The sequence below is a fragment of the Gymnogyps californianus genome, chromosome 3 (assembly GCF_018139145.2).
Source record: "Gymnogyps californianus isolate 813 chromosome 3, ASM1813914v2, whole genome shotgun sequence".
In the NCBI taxonomy this organism is placed as follows: domain Eukaryota; kingdom Metazoa; phylum Chordata; class Aves; order Accipitriformes; family Cathartidae; genus Gymnogyps; species Gymnogyps californianus.
Window position 1 is genome coordinate 43140784 of NC_059473.1, and position 19332 is coordinate 43160115.

Here is a 19332-nt window from a genome sequence, read left to right on the forward strand (position 1 = left end):
TCTTTTCTTGGGTTTTATTTCTCTTTTTTTTGTTATATTCCTTTTCATTACAATTATTATATTATTATTCTTAGTTAGTAGTATATTTTATTTTACTTTAGTTATTAAACTATTCTTATCTCAACCCACACATTTTACTTTTTTCCCTGATCCTCCTCCCCATCCCACTGGGAGGGAGGAGGGGGAAGCAGCTGCGTGGTGCTTAGTTGCTGGCTGGGGTTAAACCATGACAATACTGTCTTGAAAAAATGCCTTTATTGATTCATCTACAGCTATGTGGCATCCACCTACTACCTATGGAAAATGTTCTCAAAAATTGCCTAAGAACATTTACTCATGAATATTGAATACTACTACTCATAAGCCTACTTGGTGCCTTGGAGATGGCCATTCCTAACATCTTTTTTAAACACTTTTAATCCTATCTTCTTTCTGATTTCCTTCAGTATATTATATCAATATATAGTGAGTTTTCCCTCACTGAGCTGCCTTTCCCTACTCTACATATTTTCTTTATGTAGTATCTTCTGCTAAAATAGCTTCAACTACAATCTTGTATGGTGAGTACATACAAACCTCCCTCACTGTTCCTTACTTACTACACAGTCCTACAGTCTGTTTCTGACACTTCTTTCCAAGACCTTATTATCAATTCAAACCATAAGGTAGCTTGAAATGACAAAAATCACACTTTAAAAAGATGAAAATTATTTCACAAAGCACAAGAAGTAATGCTGAATCAAACCCTTGATCTTTCTTCCTTAGGTTTTCTCAACTACTCTATTCTCTGGTATTTTATACAGCTTTCTTTCTGTTAATCAGATCACATGACTCGGGGATCACTGACTTTTTTTCTCAGGTTAGGAAAAAGAATGCCTAAAGCATTCTGGATCTTCTTCCACAAATTTGCAAGGTATTAAAGCCTGTGCAGCCCTTGAAAATTCATCATTCCAGTCTGATCACTGTAATTCCTCCTCTTCCTGAGTTTGTTATAAGCTCAAATATGTCTGCACCTACCTGTCTGTTTGTTAGACCACGTTAAGAACCTCTCCCTTTCTCTTCTGTTTTCTCAGCCACATCAAGGTCCACATTTCCAATATTATCTTGAATAGCCTATAAAATCACATCCCTCAGAACTTACTATCACTTCTCATGCCACCAAATGCCTGACTTCAGTTAGGTCAGGCTCATTAAGTTTCCTGTAAGCAACTCTGAACTCTCCGCCACGTAATTCTTTATCAGTAAAATTTTCTCTTTGATGGTCTACACAATTAATGCCTTAAAAACACTTTTTGAAAACCCTCAGTACCTCACCTATACAGGAGATGAACCACCACAAAGCATGGGAACTGAGAATTTGTTGTCTTTTTAGAGTCTAAGTAACCTAATGCTTTCTAGATTCTAAGCAACCCCAAAAATACAGCTGCTGTGGGAAACCAGTGAGTAATAATAACAATAAAGCATAAAAAATGACACTATAGAGCTTTGTAAATCAATGTTTAAAATAAAATTAATGGATGAAGATGCAGAACACCACTAGAGGGCTCTAAATCCTTTAATAACAGTATGGATTTTGGCTGATGAAAGAGGATCCCTATGACACATTTTATGCACCTCAAAAACTTGAGAGGCTCATAAACTGTAAAATCTAAATCCCCAAAATGAGTATAAAAATCTTTTGCTGAATGCAATTCCAGTCTTTGTTTAAGAGCAGTTTGTGGGACACTGTTCTGCAGGTCCTTTCCTCTGGGAATTTTGCAACAGGATTGATGACACCTTTCAGACGCAAGGATTGCAATTGTGTTCTTTACATTTCATTAGTAACTCCATGCACAGAACTAGCTCAAGGATCTCTGCATCATAAGGAAAAAAATAAAATTTTCCAGCAGTTCATTCCAAAGGAAAGGCAGGGGCACATGGTTCTCAGAGCTGAAAACGAGGAAAGGGGATTAATATTGTTCAGTGGGATTTGGAGAAAATTGTGGACAATGAGTGTGCTCTCTCTCCCTCTCACCCTACACCACTAGACAGCCCCTTTACCTTCACAAGAGGCAAAAGCCTCCTACACCAGCCAACCCACCTTCTCAGAACCAAACAGAAGCCATGTTCACTCTCTCTATGCAGCATCTCCTTTCCACAGTGGGAGAGGAAGAAATTACAAGATTATGCAGCAGCCTTAAACTCTCCAGACTAGGCATAAACAGATTTAACAGTGAAACCATGGCATTTTGCCACCAACACAATCTACTCCACTAGGAAACATTGTTTTGCCCATTCAGCAATCCAGCCTTGTTACACACTCATGGTATCAGTGGTGCCTTATATTTAAAAGTGTAATCTAATAGCAGCCTCTCATAAAACCTGAGGATCAGAGCATGTATGTGCTTTGGAAAAGAAATTGAAAATGGCAGGTTCCCTGCGTATATTTTGGGTACGATTTAGATCATCTGCAGAAATGCTTTACTGAAGGTCTATGGCCTAAATAGGTCCAAATTTAACAATACTATCACTATATAAGGCAGGAAAAATAATAATTTATTAATCAATATATTGATAAAGTTTAGACACATTTCTCAAATTTTCCACACTTTGCTGAGACTATAAGGATGTAAGTTTCAAATTTGATTTGATTATTCCATATTTCCCTATCTCCAAGTGAACTTCTAGAATATGGTTGCTGAGGGGTTATAACTATTATGTTACCATTTCCTTTCTGTATGCGCAGTTAGTGTTCCAGAATGACAGTACAGTACCAAGAATATCCCTCTCGTGTTCTGTCTTACAACTGGATCTCAGCATGACAGAAAACTGTTGTTTTAAAAGCCAAAATCTATAAGATAATTTATTTTATTTGTACATTATGTCTCCTGATTTCTTTTACTTTCTCAACATTTTATATTCTGCAGTTACTGAGGTAAATGTTGTGTACTGTTTCTTTAAAACTTCTTTATTAAAAGTTTATATAGTTTTCCATTTTTTTCCTGTTTAGGATGTCTCAAACTGAGACTACGTATGCTGAAAATACTGCCCACAGTATCAATAAAATATTCAATCTGGCAATGATGCAAATTCAAAGAAAACATTTGTAAGAAGTGAGTTAAAATTTACTTATAGTCTATTCAACTTCAAAGACCTGAGAAAGTCCAGGAAGCTTAAATGCTCTAACAGACTATCTAATTCTGTGAATGTCAAACTGCAAGTCTAGAAATTTGGTTTGTAGGCATTTGTCTTTGAAAATTTCATCTTGTAGCTTTAAGTGTTGAAATACAAGATTGTACATGAACTGTAAAATTCTTCATTATTTAGAGTTAAAATTGTAGGAGTATAAAATGCACATCTACTGCATTTACATATGATCTTTTGCTTAGCAATTTTGCTATTCTGTCTTGAAATAACAAATATAGTATTAATTAAAAAGTTTTTAATTAAAAACTTAATTTTAGATTGGGGAACTTCAGGTATTTATGCACATATTTAAAATGCAACCATACATTTTATTCCCTGGCATAAGACCATATATTGAGCAAGATGATAAACATGTTTTCCTGATTTTCTGTATTTTAGGGTTGTGACTTGTAGTATTCACAAACCTGATTTCACTTGCTTAAGCTTTTAATTTTGATTCATCTGAACTATCAAATCTACAAAATGAATCGTGAAAGGAAGTGTATGAAATACAGAGAAATTGTATCACTGATTTAAAATGTAAAAATGTTATTTTTATGTGAGGCCACAGGACAAGAAAAGGAAACAATAAGGAAAGTAAGATCAAAAGGAAATATAAACAACAGAAGATGGAGAAAAGCACCTATTAGCTTTGGAGACACCGTACCTGTTCAGATTGTTTTACTGGACCAACAAATCCAGTAGTGGAGTGGAATATTCCAATTTTTTTTTTGAGAGAGACAACAAAACAACAAAATTAATTACCATGATCTTGATCAGGAGCTTCCAGGTTGTAACCATAGCCTAGAAGGGTGCGGACTGCTTCCCGAAGACTGTCCTTGTTTGACTTCTTTGTCCGATCATCCAAAAGAGCATAAGGTACAAGGCGAGGATTTCGTCGATTTTTCACATCCTGCGTAAGTACGAAAAAATCAATTCAATTTCAGAAACTGTGCTTTGTCTTAGAGACAAAATTGTGCTATAGCAGCAGTATAAAAATTACTATTTATACCAACTGAAATCATGGAACTGCAAATGCAGCAAGGATTCAAAGAAGTTGCAATAGTCTAGAAACTAGCAACAACGCTGAATTTACTAAAAAAGCAAGTAATACACAAACAAACGAAACCGCGTGGCTTATACCTGCTTTCATTTTCCGTCAAATTTACTTAATAGGATAACAATACAAACAACAACAAGAAGGATAAATGCAAAGAGTTTGACTGAAAAGTCAAAGGGATTATATTTTGTACACTGTTTATGAAGCAGCTACCATAACAAGAAGCTAGTACATAACTAAAGCTGAGACATTACTGTACCACAAATATACAGGTTTTTTTTAATTATAGCACTAAACAAGATATATAAAAACCCCAAAGAATAAGCAAGATATAAACAAAAGAACAAAACACTACTAATAAAAAAATTATTAATACATGCAATACTAATTAATAAATAATAAAATAGATAATAAGCCTGTGCCTTACTATGTCAAATACTTAAAACACATATTTTTCCAAAATAAAGGGTCTTGTAAGAATATAATTAACGTGCTTAATGTGCAGAATTTTTGTAATAGGTAATTTAATGTAACCTCTCCTCCAGCTGAAATTAATGTATTGGTAAGGTTTAATCTCTCTATTTTAGGTTTATTAACACAACACTGATTAGGTTTTCCTCTAGTGCAAAATTATCTTATTTGAAAGCACTGCTTAACTGTATTACTTATATGGCTAACATAAATTTTAGTGACTAATAGAATTGTTTCCTTGTCTACATTTTCTTCTCACATCCTGTCAGCGTTTGTTGGCAGTGAGAGAAACCATACAAAGAACTCTCCATGTTCTTCCTAGTATCTTATTTAAAAAAAAATAAAAAAAATTAAAGACTGGACATATAAAAAAATACTTGCTGTTTGTTCTCTTGGGTACAAATACCAAAGATATTGAGAGGCTTTTATGATTGGTCAAACTTATTAAGAAGTGCAAAAATAGTGCCTCTTATTTTAGAAAACAGTGCCTACAGTGAAAGTATCTTACTTCTTTTATAACATTACAGTTCTACTTTTAAGATTGTATGTGGTTTTCATTCTACCTTTGCAGGCAGAAAAGAAATGGCACATCCATTCTGACAAATACTTGCAGGCATCTTTTGTTGTCCTTTAAATGCTTAGGTACAAGGCTATCTGCCTTTTGCCTTATCATGGTGAATAAATATTAAAGTGCAGTTATTAACCAGTGCTTGATGAAATCTGGTCCTACCAGTGATCCTTCTAGGAGAAGAAATATTACGGGACAAGCATTACCTATATGCTAAAAGGGCTAATGGAAAGATAAAGATAAGGCATTGCTGGGAACACAAATTACTACACCATATCAGCTCTAGTCGTATCAAGTGGGAAGGACAGTGACAGGGCCAACACAAGGACCATTTGAGAGGACTACTTTCCATATTTATTCCAAACACTTAAGTTGACATCCCCCTTTTTCCAATATTTAATTTGGTAGATGTGGAAAAGGGCTGCTTCCAGAACAGAATGGACCAAACAAATGTTGAAGTAAATGTTATAAGCAATTTGATATAAGAATATTCACATCAACATCAGAGAGGAAACACCATGGGTTGAATTATTTGTCTTGGAAAGGACATGAAAGAGAAATAATTTCCTCTGAAACACTGTAAGTCCAAAAGATATTATGAAATAGTGTCTTTAAAAATATGAATCAGAAGTTTGGAACAACAATTATGTAACTTCTTATCCATGATATACAGTTAGACTAATGCACTGGTAATTGCCATAGCAACCATTAACACACATTAACATACAGGCAATCAGCTGATAACAATATATGATAATGAAATATAGTGTAAGTGCTTTTAGAAATGCCTAAGCACAAAATCAGAGAAAAAAAAGGCATAAAGAAATCATAAGTATTAAGCAAACTCATTTTACAGATTTTTTTTTTTTCTTGGGTCTAATTTTATTTAATATTGTGACCTTTTTCACCCATTCAAGACTTTGGTCACTTCTTTAAATATGAATATGAGAAGAGATTTTTCTTTTAATAATTTTGTTCTTTTTTTCCTATGATATGTCTATCTAATGTTTTACTTACTGCTGAATTAAGAACTGTTATTGATATACTCATCATAAGTTTTTGTACTAATGATCTTCTGCACCTCTGTGGTTTAAGTGTAGCTAATCAAGAGAATGATCCTATACAGTGATTGAGCTTTGCACAGTCACAATCAAGTCAACAAGAAAACTGATTAGCTAAGAGTGGTAATTTTTATTGAGTACATTTGCAATTCGTACATAGACTTAAGTCTTCCTATTCACTACTGAAAAGTTATTGTTTTGTAGTGTAGACTGTTAAGAGAAGGAAAACTCAGCCTAAGTTTTTAATTTTTTTGCCAGAATTTTCCAGGTTTGACAGTCTAATACTTCATCAGAAGACTGTGTTTTGTATAGAGTTTGTCTGGCAACTACTTGTTCACTGAGTCATTTGAAAGAAAAAGAAAAGCAGATCTCCTCCAGAAGAAAAAAACCCCAAAACTTAAGTAAGCTTGTTGACAAGATTCTGTTTCAAATGGTTTGAGCTGGGTAGCACACATGAAGTTTACATAATTCTTTGGTTTTGAATTCAGAACCTATCATATCACAGAAGAAAAAAAAGGAAAAAGAAAAAAGCCTATATATTTTATTACACAACTTTGTCTTCATTTAATGCAACACAAATGTTGCATTAGCCATTTAGAATTTAATTTGGAGTTACTTAAGTAAAAGAAAGCATTGCAACCATGAAAAGTTAGAATGCCTGGCAGAATGTACCCTGACTGTAAATGGAAGGTACTAATAATAAATAGTGTTAAACTTGAGTGATGTAACACTGACCATGAAAAGTCAGTACCACTTCATACAGTGTACACTACAGATTTTGCTATACACAGCAAATGATAGACAAAGAATTATTCGAATTGGCACACCTATACTTATTTTTAGGGTATAAATGGATTTGAAATAGGCGATAATTGGTCAACAATGGCACTAACTGAATATAGTTCTTAAAAGTAATAGAAAAGAACTACAGAAAAAAATACCTAAACATACACACCAACAAATATCAACAAGCCTTTTAAAACTTCCATTACAGGTAATGAGCACTGTTGCAAAATAATTCACAGAGGAAACACGCTGGGAGCTGAGAGGTACAGAACTGCATTCATGCGTTCAATGAGTATGTGACACGCAGATAACTGATCTAGCGCACTGGATCTAGCAACTGGTCTTGCAACTTGCATAGACAGATGTCATGTAAGAGTAAGAACGAAACAAGAAGAGTGTCTATACTGTCTACAGCAGCATTGAAAACCACAGTCAAATTCTATAAGCGGCTCTAAAAGAAGAACCTATTAAGAGATACAGTGTGCGTAATAAAGTTTTACTCTTCAGAAGTAATTCGGTAACAAAAAACAAAGCCTCATATAAACCTCTAAAAGACATACGAAATGATAAAGAATAATATCGTTTTCAGAGCTATAAATGTGATACCGCAAACCTGTGCACTCCTGGGCCTTCCCAAAGCTCTGAGAAGTTCAGGAACAGCACAGATCACTAGACTAAAAGGAACAAAAAGACACCAGAAACATATATAAATAAGTACCTATCAAAAAGAAAGACAGGAGAAGACTGAAAAATGAAAACACAGACTAGGAAGAGTGCAGGAAAAACCTGATAATAATTTAATGGGATCACAAGTTTTGAGATTGTCGTGGTTTAACCCCAGCCGGCAGCTAAGCACCACGCAGCCGCTCGCTCACTGCCCCCCCACCCCTGGGATGGGGGAGAGAATCAGGAAAAAAAAAACCTCGTGAGTTGAGATAAAGACAGTTTAATAGGACAGAAAGGAATGAAAAACAATGATAATGATAGTAATAATATGACAATAGTAATACTAAAAAAATTAAACTATACAAAGCAAGTGGTGTACAATGCAATTGCTCACCACTCGTTGACCAATGCCCAGTTAGTTCCCGAGCCATGATCCGCCCCTCCCAGCCAGCTCCCCCAGTTCATATACTGGGCATGATGTCATATGGTATGGAATAGCTCTTTGGCCAGTCTGGGTCAGCTGTCCTGGCGGTGTCCCCTCCCACCTTCCTGTGCCCCCTCCAGCCTTCTTGCTGGTTGGGCATGAGAAGCTGAAAAATCCTTGACTTAGTATAAACACTACTTAGCTACATCTAAAAACATCAGTGTGTTATCAACATTATTTTCCTACTAAATCCAAAACACAGCACTATACCAGCTACTAGGAAGAAAATTAACTCTGTCCTAGCTGAAACCAGGACAGAGATTTAAAGTGTTAGAGCTGTACAGATACATATTCTGTGTGGTACTGAAATGATTTTGTTCTCATAACCAAGGCTGTTAAATGACAAGCACAAAGCAAATGTATTTCAGCACATATTCAGTGAGACAGACGTGCTGTTGTTTTCCTAGCTTCATTTGCACCATCAGAAAACACTCATTCCACAGCTGTGAATTGATTCTGCTTGCTGCCATGTCTACGAATCTTGCACTTCCACAAAGATTTCTGAGCAATTGCCACAACAAATGCTACTGGTGAGCTTGCCAGCAATGCTGTCAGAAACCCAGCTCAGTGAGCCATCGTGTGAGTGTGCAGCATATACACTGTGAACAGGATCATTTACCTACACCATACATTTCATATCTTGTTATCAAGAGGTCTAGCTTTTCTGCATTTATCATGGCAGCTCATGTTTAACCATAAACCATTAAAATTAAAAATTATTTTATAGGGGAAAAAGGAAAAATATAATTCTAAATTGGTATTTACTAAGTAAGTCATTTCAAGTTTCCAGAGTCATTAGAAGTGGAAAGCACAATAAAGTCCTCATGAAGCCATATTCTTGGCAATGTTAACAAATATCCTAAATGTATCCACCCAAAGCGGAAGTTGTGTTCTGAACCTGGCATACTAGCAGCTGAATTCTGTCCTTAGAAGTATGTGTATCCTTAGAAATCTGTGTACAGCTTCTACCATCTTCACTGAGGACTGTGCCCATATGGAATGCCTGGCAGAATGTGCCCTGACTATAAATGGAAGGAACTAATATATCAGTATAAATAATGTAAAATGTGAAAGTGAGGTAACACAAGTAGTTTTTACAAGGACAAGATGCCTTTTTACATATATTTAATGACAAAATAAGTGACAAGCTTTCAACTTGTGATTTTTCCCATACATCCATATTTCCCCAGTCTGAATTTCCAAACAGTGCCTCTCTTGCATTGCAACACTAGGCAGTCTGAGAAGACCAACACCTGATCAAACAGTGATGTCATATGCTTTCTACAAAAATCTAAAAAAAATAACATCCTGACTTAAAAAGACCAAACTGTCTTGCATTTTGGGCCAAAGAGAAATCAGACTTGATAATTGCTTCACAGTCCTGACTCATTATCCTAGCACAGGAAGTGCAGAGCATCTTTTTTTAAGATGCTCTTCACACAGTGGGAAGAACTTTTTAGGTTGCTGATTTTTATAACCAATTGTTAAAGCTTTGGGGTTTTTTAATATATTTTTTCTCACTATAAATAAGGTTTTTGATTGTCAGGTTCTTCAGCCACAACACACAATACAACACGAAGAAAAAGCAAGACACCCTTTGACTAAGCTATCTGCAAATGTGACAATGCATATAAGCAAAATTTGAAAGTCAGAATCTTTGGCTGTGACCCGCACAATCAGTGGGGAGACTTAAAAGTCATGTATTCAGGAAGAGGGAGGGGGTAGCTGATGTACTTGAAATTATTTTCATTTGCTTTCTGATCTCTAAGTTTGACTCTTTTCTCTCCCTTTCTGTTTTTTCCTTACTTACATAAAAGTTGGGATTCTCCTGTATACATGACATCACAGTTTTATGAATGTCAACCAATACTGTAAGTTCATGGATAAACTTATGTGAGTTCTGAATATTTTCCATTTGACTGTGAAGATTTAGTTACAAATGCACCCTTTTATACTTCAATGCTATTTTTCAATCAGCTTGTTATGAAAAATTCCTTAAAAATACCGAAACAAAAAACTCAGGTAATTATGATAGGACATAATGTCAAAATCCGTATATGTGAAAAAAAAAAGCCCTCTCCCATAGCACAAATGTGATTATTCTAATTGATTTACACCAAGGCTATATTGCTCCTTTGCCTGGATCTATCTCCTTTATCTGTCTTTGATTATTTACCATTTTCCCAGTTCAGAGAAGACCAAGCTGCAGGCAATCCCATTCTTCCTTAAAGGGACACTGTCAAGTATTTTCATACTGATTTTGTGCTTGTTTTTCCACTTACCCTTGCTATGTAATACGTTCTTTTAAGCAGAAATATGTATTTTTCCTACCTGTTTTGTTCCTTCTGCTCCTTTCATGGAGCAATAAGCTACTGTGAGTCTGTCCTATTAAAAAATACTTACTTGTTTGTCATCAGTGTCATCACAGCTGTCAGCACAGTTCTGGGAACAGGATTTATTAGTTAACTTGTGCTCCCTCTGCTGGCTGGCTGGTTGGCTCTGCAGCAGCAGAACAAAAATACTATGTATAGTCATGCACGAAGAGCAGCCATCTCTTGTTAAGAAAAAATCCTGACAAGCAGTGGTGGATTTAGAAGAAGAAAAAAATCTGGAACTTGGAAGGCATTTTCCCCACCAGTTTATAACAGGAAAGAAATGGTTTATACATTAACTACTTGACAGTATCCCTTTAATTTTTTCATATTATATAATCCCAAAATGAGGCACTCATGATGGAACAGACCTCCTACATCATCTAATCCATCCTACAGCCACAGCACGATTGCTGTTTATAACATATTTCCCAGTGATTAGTTCATCTACTTTCAAACACCTGTAAGTTTCTTTCCCTTAAGAAACTATTTCATAGCTCTGCAAGATCTGTTTATAGTATTATGCAGCATAACATCACGTCACTTTATTACAGTACCGTAACATGTCACAGTAATATGATGGGATGACAAAATGTAGCCCATGAAACAAACCCATTGTTGGAGTCAAGCAGAAGCACGTAGCAGTGTGGACAACAGCTAGCAGCTTGCCATGTGACATGTATGTCAGCTAAGTGAGAAGCATCCTTGCACTGCACCCAGAAAGGAGCACCTTGCTATTCTGCTCTCTTCTTTTGACTTTTAATGAATGGTATTTGTTATCTGCACATTGTAAGCACTCTTGGAACTCAGTTGCCTGTCTTCTCCCCAGAAGAAAATAAACTTAATTATTTGAAAAGAGAAAAATAATTTAATTAGGAGGAAATCAACATCAACACCCCAAGCATGGCAGCTTCTGCAGGACATGCTATTGGTGGGAAAGTTTTCAGGGACATCATCTACCTGTTTAACCGTACATGAGACTACTGTAATTTGTCTGCCAAGAATAAGAGAGTAAAGTATACTGCTGATCCTGTTGATCTCTTTCCTGAAAGTCATGAATATTTCTGAGCTCTTGATGATCTTTAATGACCATCCTCTATTGAAAGCATAACTATGACACTGTTCACTGTACTATTGCGTTACATTCTCAACAACAGTGCCCCACTCAGCACACAGAATCCTTCAGTCAGTTTGAATGCATCAGACCCAACAAAATATTTGGATGTTTAAAGCAGAAGCACCCAAGACTGCAAAACCCTGATTAAGTGGCTTCCCAACTCCGAATGTGATCAGCTTCATAGGCACTTAAGCTTTTTACTTTTAAATTCTCCAGGTTCTTCTTTGCATGCTCATAATTGTCTTTGTCTTGGTAAGGAAGAACAGTTCAATACTGATCATATACCTAAGTCCAGTCAAGATTTAGAGCAGGAGCATTTGTCTAAGTCTCTTTCAGAGCACAACCTGGTAGTCAAAATCAGAGCCTGATTCACACTGACTGCTTAAAACATCTCTGAAAACCTAACTAGGGGCTACCATTTTATTTTAAAACTTAGCAGGTCTAAGCGATAGTGATAACCTCTTTATACAACAACTTGTCCTTGGCCATCAAAATGGATTTAGATACCTAATTCCTATTTGTTCAGTCAGATATCTTTGAGGATATAGGTGTCAATTTTTAAAATATTCATGGAAAATGGGTAATGCACAGTCCAGTAATTACAAGACCAAGGGGTTCAAAACTATACCTCTATCTTCCACGAGTTTTCTCACACCAGACTATAAATTGTAATAAGTAAGCGCAGATTTAATTTGCGTGTTGAGCTTTGTCATCCAGCGAGCAGGGCATTTATTAGGAAGGGAGTCTAGGGGAGACCTGAGTTCCAAGGCTGGCCCTCAGGACAGTATTTTAAGACACAGTATATAAAATACAGAGAGCTGTTCAGTGAGTAGATCACAGAGTCCTCCTCTTTCACTCTGCTCTCTCCCAGTGAGCCTCAAAAACGTCTCTTCACAGGGCTACAAGGTTTTAGATTCAACAGTAAGGTCAGTCTCTTTCCCCGGGCACAGCGCTGAGAACATAAGACAGACTTCACGATTCTTCTGACATTAAGTTGAAGTGTTTAATTTAGGTTACATCCCGTACTAGATTTGTCTAATCAAAGTTTTTATTTTTTTTTTTTTAAACCAAAGTTGTGGCCTGGGGCAACTGCACTGCCTTTTGGAGTTAAATAAAAATAAAACTAATGATTTATTACTATCACGTCACGCCTCTTCAAAAGCAGAACCTTCTATATCAACACGCACATCAAAACATACATAAAGACAGTGTATAAACACATTGTGTAGATGTAAAGGAGAAACTTTTTTTCATTGCCACCCACTCCCACTACATCTTTTGCTTATCATTCCCAACCCAGTAACACTGGAAAAGTCTTTAACAGCATCATTTAACTGTCTTTCTTACGTAATATCTCACTAATTCAGAAAGCATATAACTTAACTGCAAATTCACTCCAATAAATATGGCAAAATTATTTGTGTTTTTTTCAAAGATATACAGATACACAGGGTAGGTTAAATTGTCTTTAAGATCTAAGAAACTTTCATGACTACATATGAGTTGTGGGTTTAAATTTTCCCAATGCTAGTTAGAAACATAATTAGCTAAGAGACGCATTTGATTCCAGAAACTTCTTAACTCGTCTTAACCAATAAATTCTGTTGCAAAACTGAATTTAATTTTGGGATATGTCAGGGTTCTATCAAAGCTGTAACTATTTCCCAAATTTCATTCATTTCAAATCTCCTGATTGGCAAGGCCCTGTATTGAAAGTGTTTGGCTTCTAGGAGAATAAAAAATATGGGAGGCATGGTGTAAATTATTGAGTGCATTCTTTAATATATCAGAAGTATGTCTTTTGAGCATCTAGAGACATACAGACTCTCATTCTAGAAATTAATTGTGCACTGCCTCCATAAACACAGGATTGAAATAGTGGGCTCAAAATGAATTAATCTGCTCCCCCCTCCTGACAACAGAGAATCATCACTTTCAACACTTCTCATGATTAATATTCTATCAGAAATGTTAACAGCACTTCAAAGGGCCACCTTCCCTTACGCAAAGATGCAGTATTAGGTGAAAATTTAATCCTGTTGTAAGCAATTCGCACCAACACTGAATTATCTTCAGTGTCTATCTAGCAGGGGATATCACATACATTCCAGTCTGCAAACACAAGAATTGGCTCATTGTCTGCCTAGATCCAAATACAGAACATAGATTTCCTAAATAGTTTACAAAGTACCAAAATGAGAGCTTTATATTAAGATACTATAATGGACAATGCTGAAATGCTATGTGGCATATATTTTGTCACATACATAAATGTACTTTGTCAGTATGTGATGAGGTGAATTTAAGTGCTTAACTTAATATATATAAAACCAGATTTTTTTTTATACAAAAGCTTTGCAAATAGAATGAGTTTTGATCTTGTAGAAAAAAAAATTCGAAATGTGCCAAACTCAAATGTATAACTTGAATTTTTGTCAAAAACACAAACATTGTTTGTAGGCAGGAAAGAGTATGTACCTACAAAACAGCTGTTCTCATTTTTGCAAAAATAATGATCTTTTATGCTCAGCGCAAAACCATGAAAACCCGTTTTTTTTCCCCAAGAGGTGAATTTTCCTAAAATTTCACTGTGATATGCTACCACACATTTATTAACAGAACTGAAGACACCTTTCTCTATACAAAATTCACAAATAATCACAAAAGAATAGAAAATATGACTCCTAAGGGAAAATTGATACAGTAGCTGTCTTGAAAAATAATAAATTAGGCTCACTGTATACCTGATTGATTTTTTTTTTTAATTAAAACAAAGACCCTGAGTTTTGTTGTTTTAACAATCCACCATGCTTAATTTTTACTCCCCTCCCTTATAACACATTGTGATACCTACCACATAGCATTCCTATTCACTGAAACAAAACCACTGAAGTAGGACTGGAACTTGGAGACTGACTTAACTATTCTCAGTTAAACATGGCCTCTGCCAGAAATACAACATATTAGCAAAGTGATTACTAGAAGTTTACATTCTGATTTTCCTGGATAAACAAAATTATTCAATTCCCAGGACTGCAAACATTTAAATGATTCCCCTACTGAAAGTCAATGTTTACATTTCCTAAAATACTAGAGCATATTAACTTCCTGCATGCAATTTTCTCACCCTGAAATCTAGATAGCATACAAGAATATATCACCAATTTTTTAATACTGCTTGTAAAAGAAGTGTCTCTTCCTGAGACAAGATTTAGCAGGCTTGCTTTAATTATGTATTTTTGCTTTCTTTGACTGACAGACTCGCATTCATTAGCTGCTTCTTCCTGCTTTTATATTCCCATTATTCCCATTTAACTGTGAAATATCTCAATAGATAAGTGCTTTTTCAAGTGACTGAAGTTAGCACTTACCTGCTGGATACCGTATGTCCAGCCTTGCCTTATACGGTCCCTTGCCCACACATTGTGAGCATTCTCTGCTAGTTTATCCACCATAGCTTCTTGAGAGGGGGTCAGTTTGATAAAACTCAGATCCATGGGAGCAGGCTTATATCCACTCAACAACTGGTAGCTGTCAAAATACACAGAACTTGCAGTTACTTTTCAGTAAGAAAAAATTAATAGAAACTGCAAAGAAAAGAAGTGACATGTATGCAATATGTCTACATAAATAATCTGTCTTTGAACGTAAAGAATAATAATGCACTGACGTTTGATTTTGTTTCAAGCTAATTGCATCTCGATGGGATGAAGTAGCTGGTAATGAAAGCTACCCAAAATTGTCTGAACTAAAAATGTTTTTAAAGTATTTTAGTAATTTCACATATTTAAAGTAGTAGATTAAGATGTTGCTTATCTAAATACTTATATGAACACTATTATTGTTACCTGTGAGCACTTCATAATACTTATTAAATTCTATCTATGCTCTACTGAAGCAAGAAAATATATTCTTCCTATCACATATAGGGATGTGAGAGACAGAGCAGGTCAAATGGCTTACTCAAGATCACATATGAAGTCTGTCTAATAAAAGTTTGTTTTTATAATACTTCATACCTTAACTACCCTTCAAATCACAGGAGCAAATGTTTAAAATTTAAGTGTGACTTCAGAACAGAGCAACAGCTTCCTCACTATTTTTAGCGCTCCTAAGAACAAAGTGTTGTTTACTTTCATGAAGTTGTTCCCATCGAATTAATTACAGTCATCTCCCACTTTACTTATGACCAAACCTTCTTCAATAAAGGATGTAATGCATATGGTGATGAATGCAGCACATTAGGACTTACTGAATTTACAATGAAAACCTACAACACTATGCGGCACCATCATGGTAGTGGACGTTGCCTCCCTTACCTCAGCTGATGAGGGAATGTGCAGGGGAAGGGGAGCAGGAAGAGAAAAGTGGGGGGACAGACAGACAGGGGCTGTACTGGGTGCAGGTGCCCAGGTGCTGGGGGGTGCAGCGGACTGCAGGGTGACCTCTGTGAGCAGAGGCCAGGGCTGCCCAGTGCCAGACATGGCCTGTTCCAGCCGGCTCCAAAAGGGACCTGCCACTGGCCAAAGCTGAGCCCTTCAACCACACTGGTGGCACCTCTGGGAAAACATTTTTAAGAAAGGGCAAAACGCTGCACAGGCAGAGAGGAGTGAGGAAAAAAGTGTGAAAAACAGCCTGGCAGACACCAAGGCTGGGGGGGGTGGGGAGGGCACTCCAGGTGCCAGAGCTGGTGCTTCCCTGCGGCCCCAGAAGAGACCAGGCCGGAGCTGGTGGACATGCCCTGAATATCCCTGAGTATTTCTTCTCGAGCATACTGACAAAACAAAGCCCTATTTTGGTCATAACGAAAGGGGTCTGTGGAAAATAAACAAGAACATTCTCTCACTGAAATTATATGCGCTGGGGTGTTTAAAGAATGGCTACTTTAAATAATTGTCTAATTATTTTCTAAACAACTTTGCCATTTTCTTGTATGTTCATTATTTGGATTGACAGAGAGAAATCCAGAAAAAGAAACAGTATTTATCCCCATTTATATTCTAAAATATTCAAATACCACATAAATCTTAATTAATTCTCTTCTGTGATAACTATTCTAAAACCCATTTAAACAAATTATTGGTTGAAAACAATAATTGAAAACAAGCAAGTATTTAAGGGGGATTGTCATCTATAAACATGAGGTTGGACCTTTCTTCAAAATTACCACATTAAAAAAAAAAATTTGTCTGAAAACAACAATTCAAGAACATCAATCCAAAATCAACCATTCATATAGTTACCAATCAGCAAATTTCTATTACAGAATTAAGCAAGCAGTTGGCAGTTGTGCTGCTATCCCACACACTAGCTAACAGTTACCCCTCCTCAGGTAGCTGTGAAGTCGCTTCAGTGAGATGAGTAAAACCAGACAGTAATGGAAATAGTGAATCATACAGAATTAACATGTTTGTCAGGCTGGCAATTACTGCATTCTTTCCTGCCATGCTCCCCTGCACAAGTGTTATGTTGTGCATATAAAACCTACGATAGCCACAGCTATTTTGATGTAAGAGCAGGGTCAAAGCATCAGGGGTCTCAAAGGATGCTCATAATTTTGTCACAGAGGATGTGTACACCCTATTTCAGGATGCAAATGAATACTCATCAAGAATACATATCAATGGATACTAAGGAAAATAACAAAAGCATATGGTGTGTACAAATTCATGTTGGAGAATTGTCTTTAGCTGCAGACCAATGTTACTAGTTGAAACAAGTAACTAAAATCCCAGCTCCTGCCCGGTCATCTGCTCATCAGTATCTTACTGTTCTTATCTTGCTCAGTATCTCTGCTGGCCTTATATTAACAATTTTTTTTAAGAAGTAGGTAAATTTCACTGCTTCAACAGCACATCATCACTACCATATTGATCTGCCATTGATTTATAACAAGCATTACGGAATTTTTATTTGTGCTACCACCTAAAGTTACAGAAAGAGTGGTAGACATTTTCAAGTGATCTTAGTCCATACTCTGCTCTCTTGATTAAAGATTTTCAGCAGTCTACGTGAGTTGTTTTACAAGAGCAAATTAAATATAGCGAAAATGGTTTTAAGAAAACTTTTTTCTTTTCATTCTGACAATTCTTTTTTCCTTTCCCATTTCATTTAGACTTTTTTTTTAACCCATAGAAACACTAAATATTTAGAATTTATTAAAATAAAGACTTTGAATATTTCAGGGAGTTATTTTAAAATAAAAAGTTATTGAAGGACGTCTTATTCAAAAACCTAAAGTAATGTTATACCAGGAAAAAACTTCCTAATAGAAAGAGAATTCCATCAGCAACAGTTATATTTGCAGTACACTTTAGCTAGTTGTTCAAAATGGTCCAAAAAAGCTCTTTTGTGGAGTGATGCTGTATTAGAAAAGGCAAATTTCTGGCATAACTGTCAGTTAAAAATGTGATTTTCCTCAACTTGTAACCAGTGTGGCTGTGATGCCAAAATTCTGTAGGACTGACACAAATATAAACATGTTCTTAGCATTTTACAATCTTCGTTGTTACAACAGGATGTCAGAAAAGAAAAAAAGCAAAGGGTTAAGAAAACAGACAAGAATATACAAAGTAAGGTTGAAAAATTTCTTAGAAAGTAGAGCAGATGAGCTAGTTACATTCAAGTGATGTCTGTTGCTTTTGTTTTTCATAATAGCATAAAGTTTTTGTGTCAAGCAGATATAAGCACTTAATAAATTATCATGGGAAAATTGACAAAGTGTTGGGATAACGCATTTGTATCATCTACAGGAACAGAAATAACTAGCAAACACAGGAAGTGACATCTCCCATCAAAAATTTCGCTTTTCACACACTACCTCCTGTAACCTTTTGTTATGGTTAAGTCTAGTCTAACTGTGAAACAGCAACTCTTGTATGGTAGGACCTCAGGTTTCTAAAGTCATGACTGTTAATGACATTAAAAAGACTCAGCATTATCACTTTTCTTAAATTAGGAAGTATAATTTCTTCAGACTTCAGATTTAGCTGCAGTTTGTCAAAAGCATCAAATCTAATTCATTTGAACAATCTTGCAAATGCATATACGTTTCTGCCCAGGAGATTCAGAACAAAAATACAGAAGGCCCTAGATATCTCTTCCTTTTAGTCTTATATGCAGTTATTTTGGGATACCACAACTGGAGAAGAGTTTTGGGGAATTTAAACTAATCCCTTGCTTTTCTTCTCATTCTTTCTTGTGAAGTGACCACATCAGGGATTCTGAAACTGTGGTATCAATGGTATGTAAATCAGTGCAGTGTGGTATATATCAAAGACTTGAGGGTCCAGATTCTTATAGCTACCTTGTAGTAAAGTATTACCCAGAAGCCTGCAGGAACCTTGCCAGAATGGGGCACGTGCTTTTGGCTCACAAAAGGAAAAAGGCAGGCATGCTTTAGTTAAACATGGACTTGGTGTTATTATACTGGCCTTAGGGAAGCAGTGTATGGAATATGAAGGTATGGGTCAGTGAAACGCTACGGCGAATAATGGAGATATGCAATAGCAGAGGAACATCTATTTCTGCACAGAGCACATCCCTGCGAACAGCTATGAGTTGCTACTGATGACAGCAGCTT

At 36.0% G+C, this 19332-nt stretch overlaps 1 protein-coding gene across 1 annotated transcript in view; it reads right to left on the reverse strand.

Annotated features, from left to right (window-relative positions):
* RYR2 (ryanodine receptor 2) overlaps window positions 1-19332 on the reverse strand; it is a 341359-nt gene that overhangs the window by 173514 nt on the left and 148513 nt on the right. The window contains exons 26-27 of the mRNA XM_050893208.1: window positions 15122-15281; window positions 3931-4078 (exon numbers count right to left, since the gene is read on the reverse strand). Of these exons, the coding sequence (XP_050749165.1) occupies window positions 3931-4078; window positions 15122-15281 (308 nt within the window). The remainder of the gene's footprint in view (window positions 1-3930; window positions 4079-15121; window positions 15282-19332) is intronic.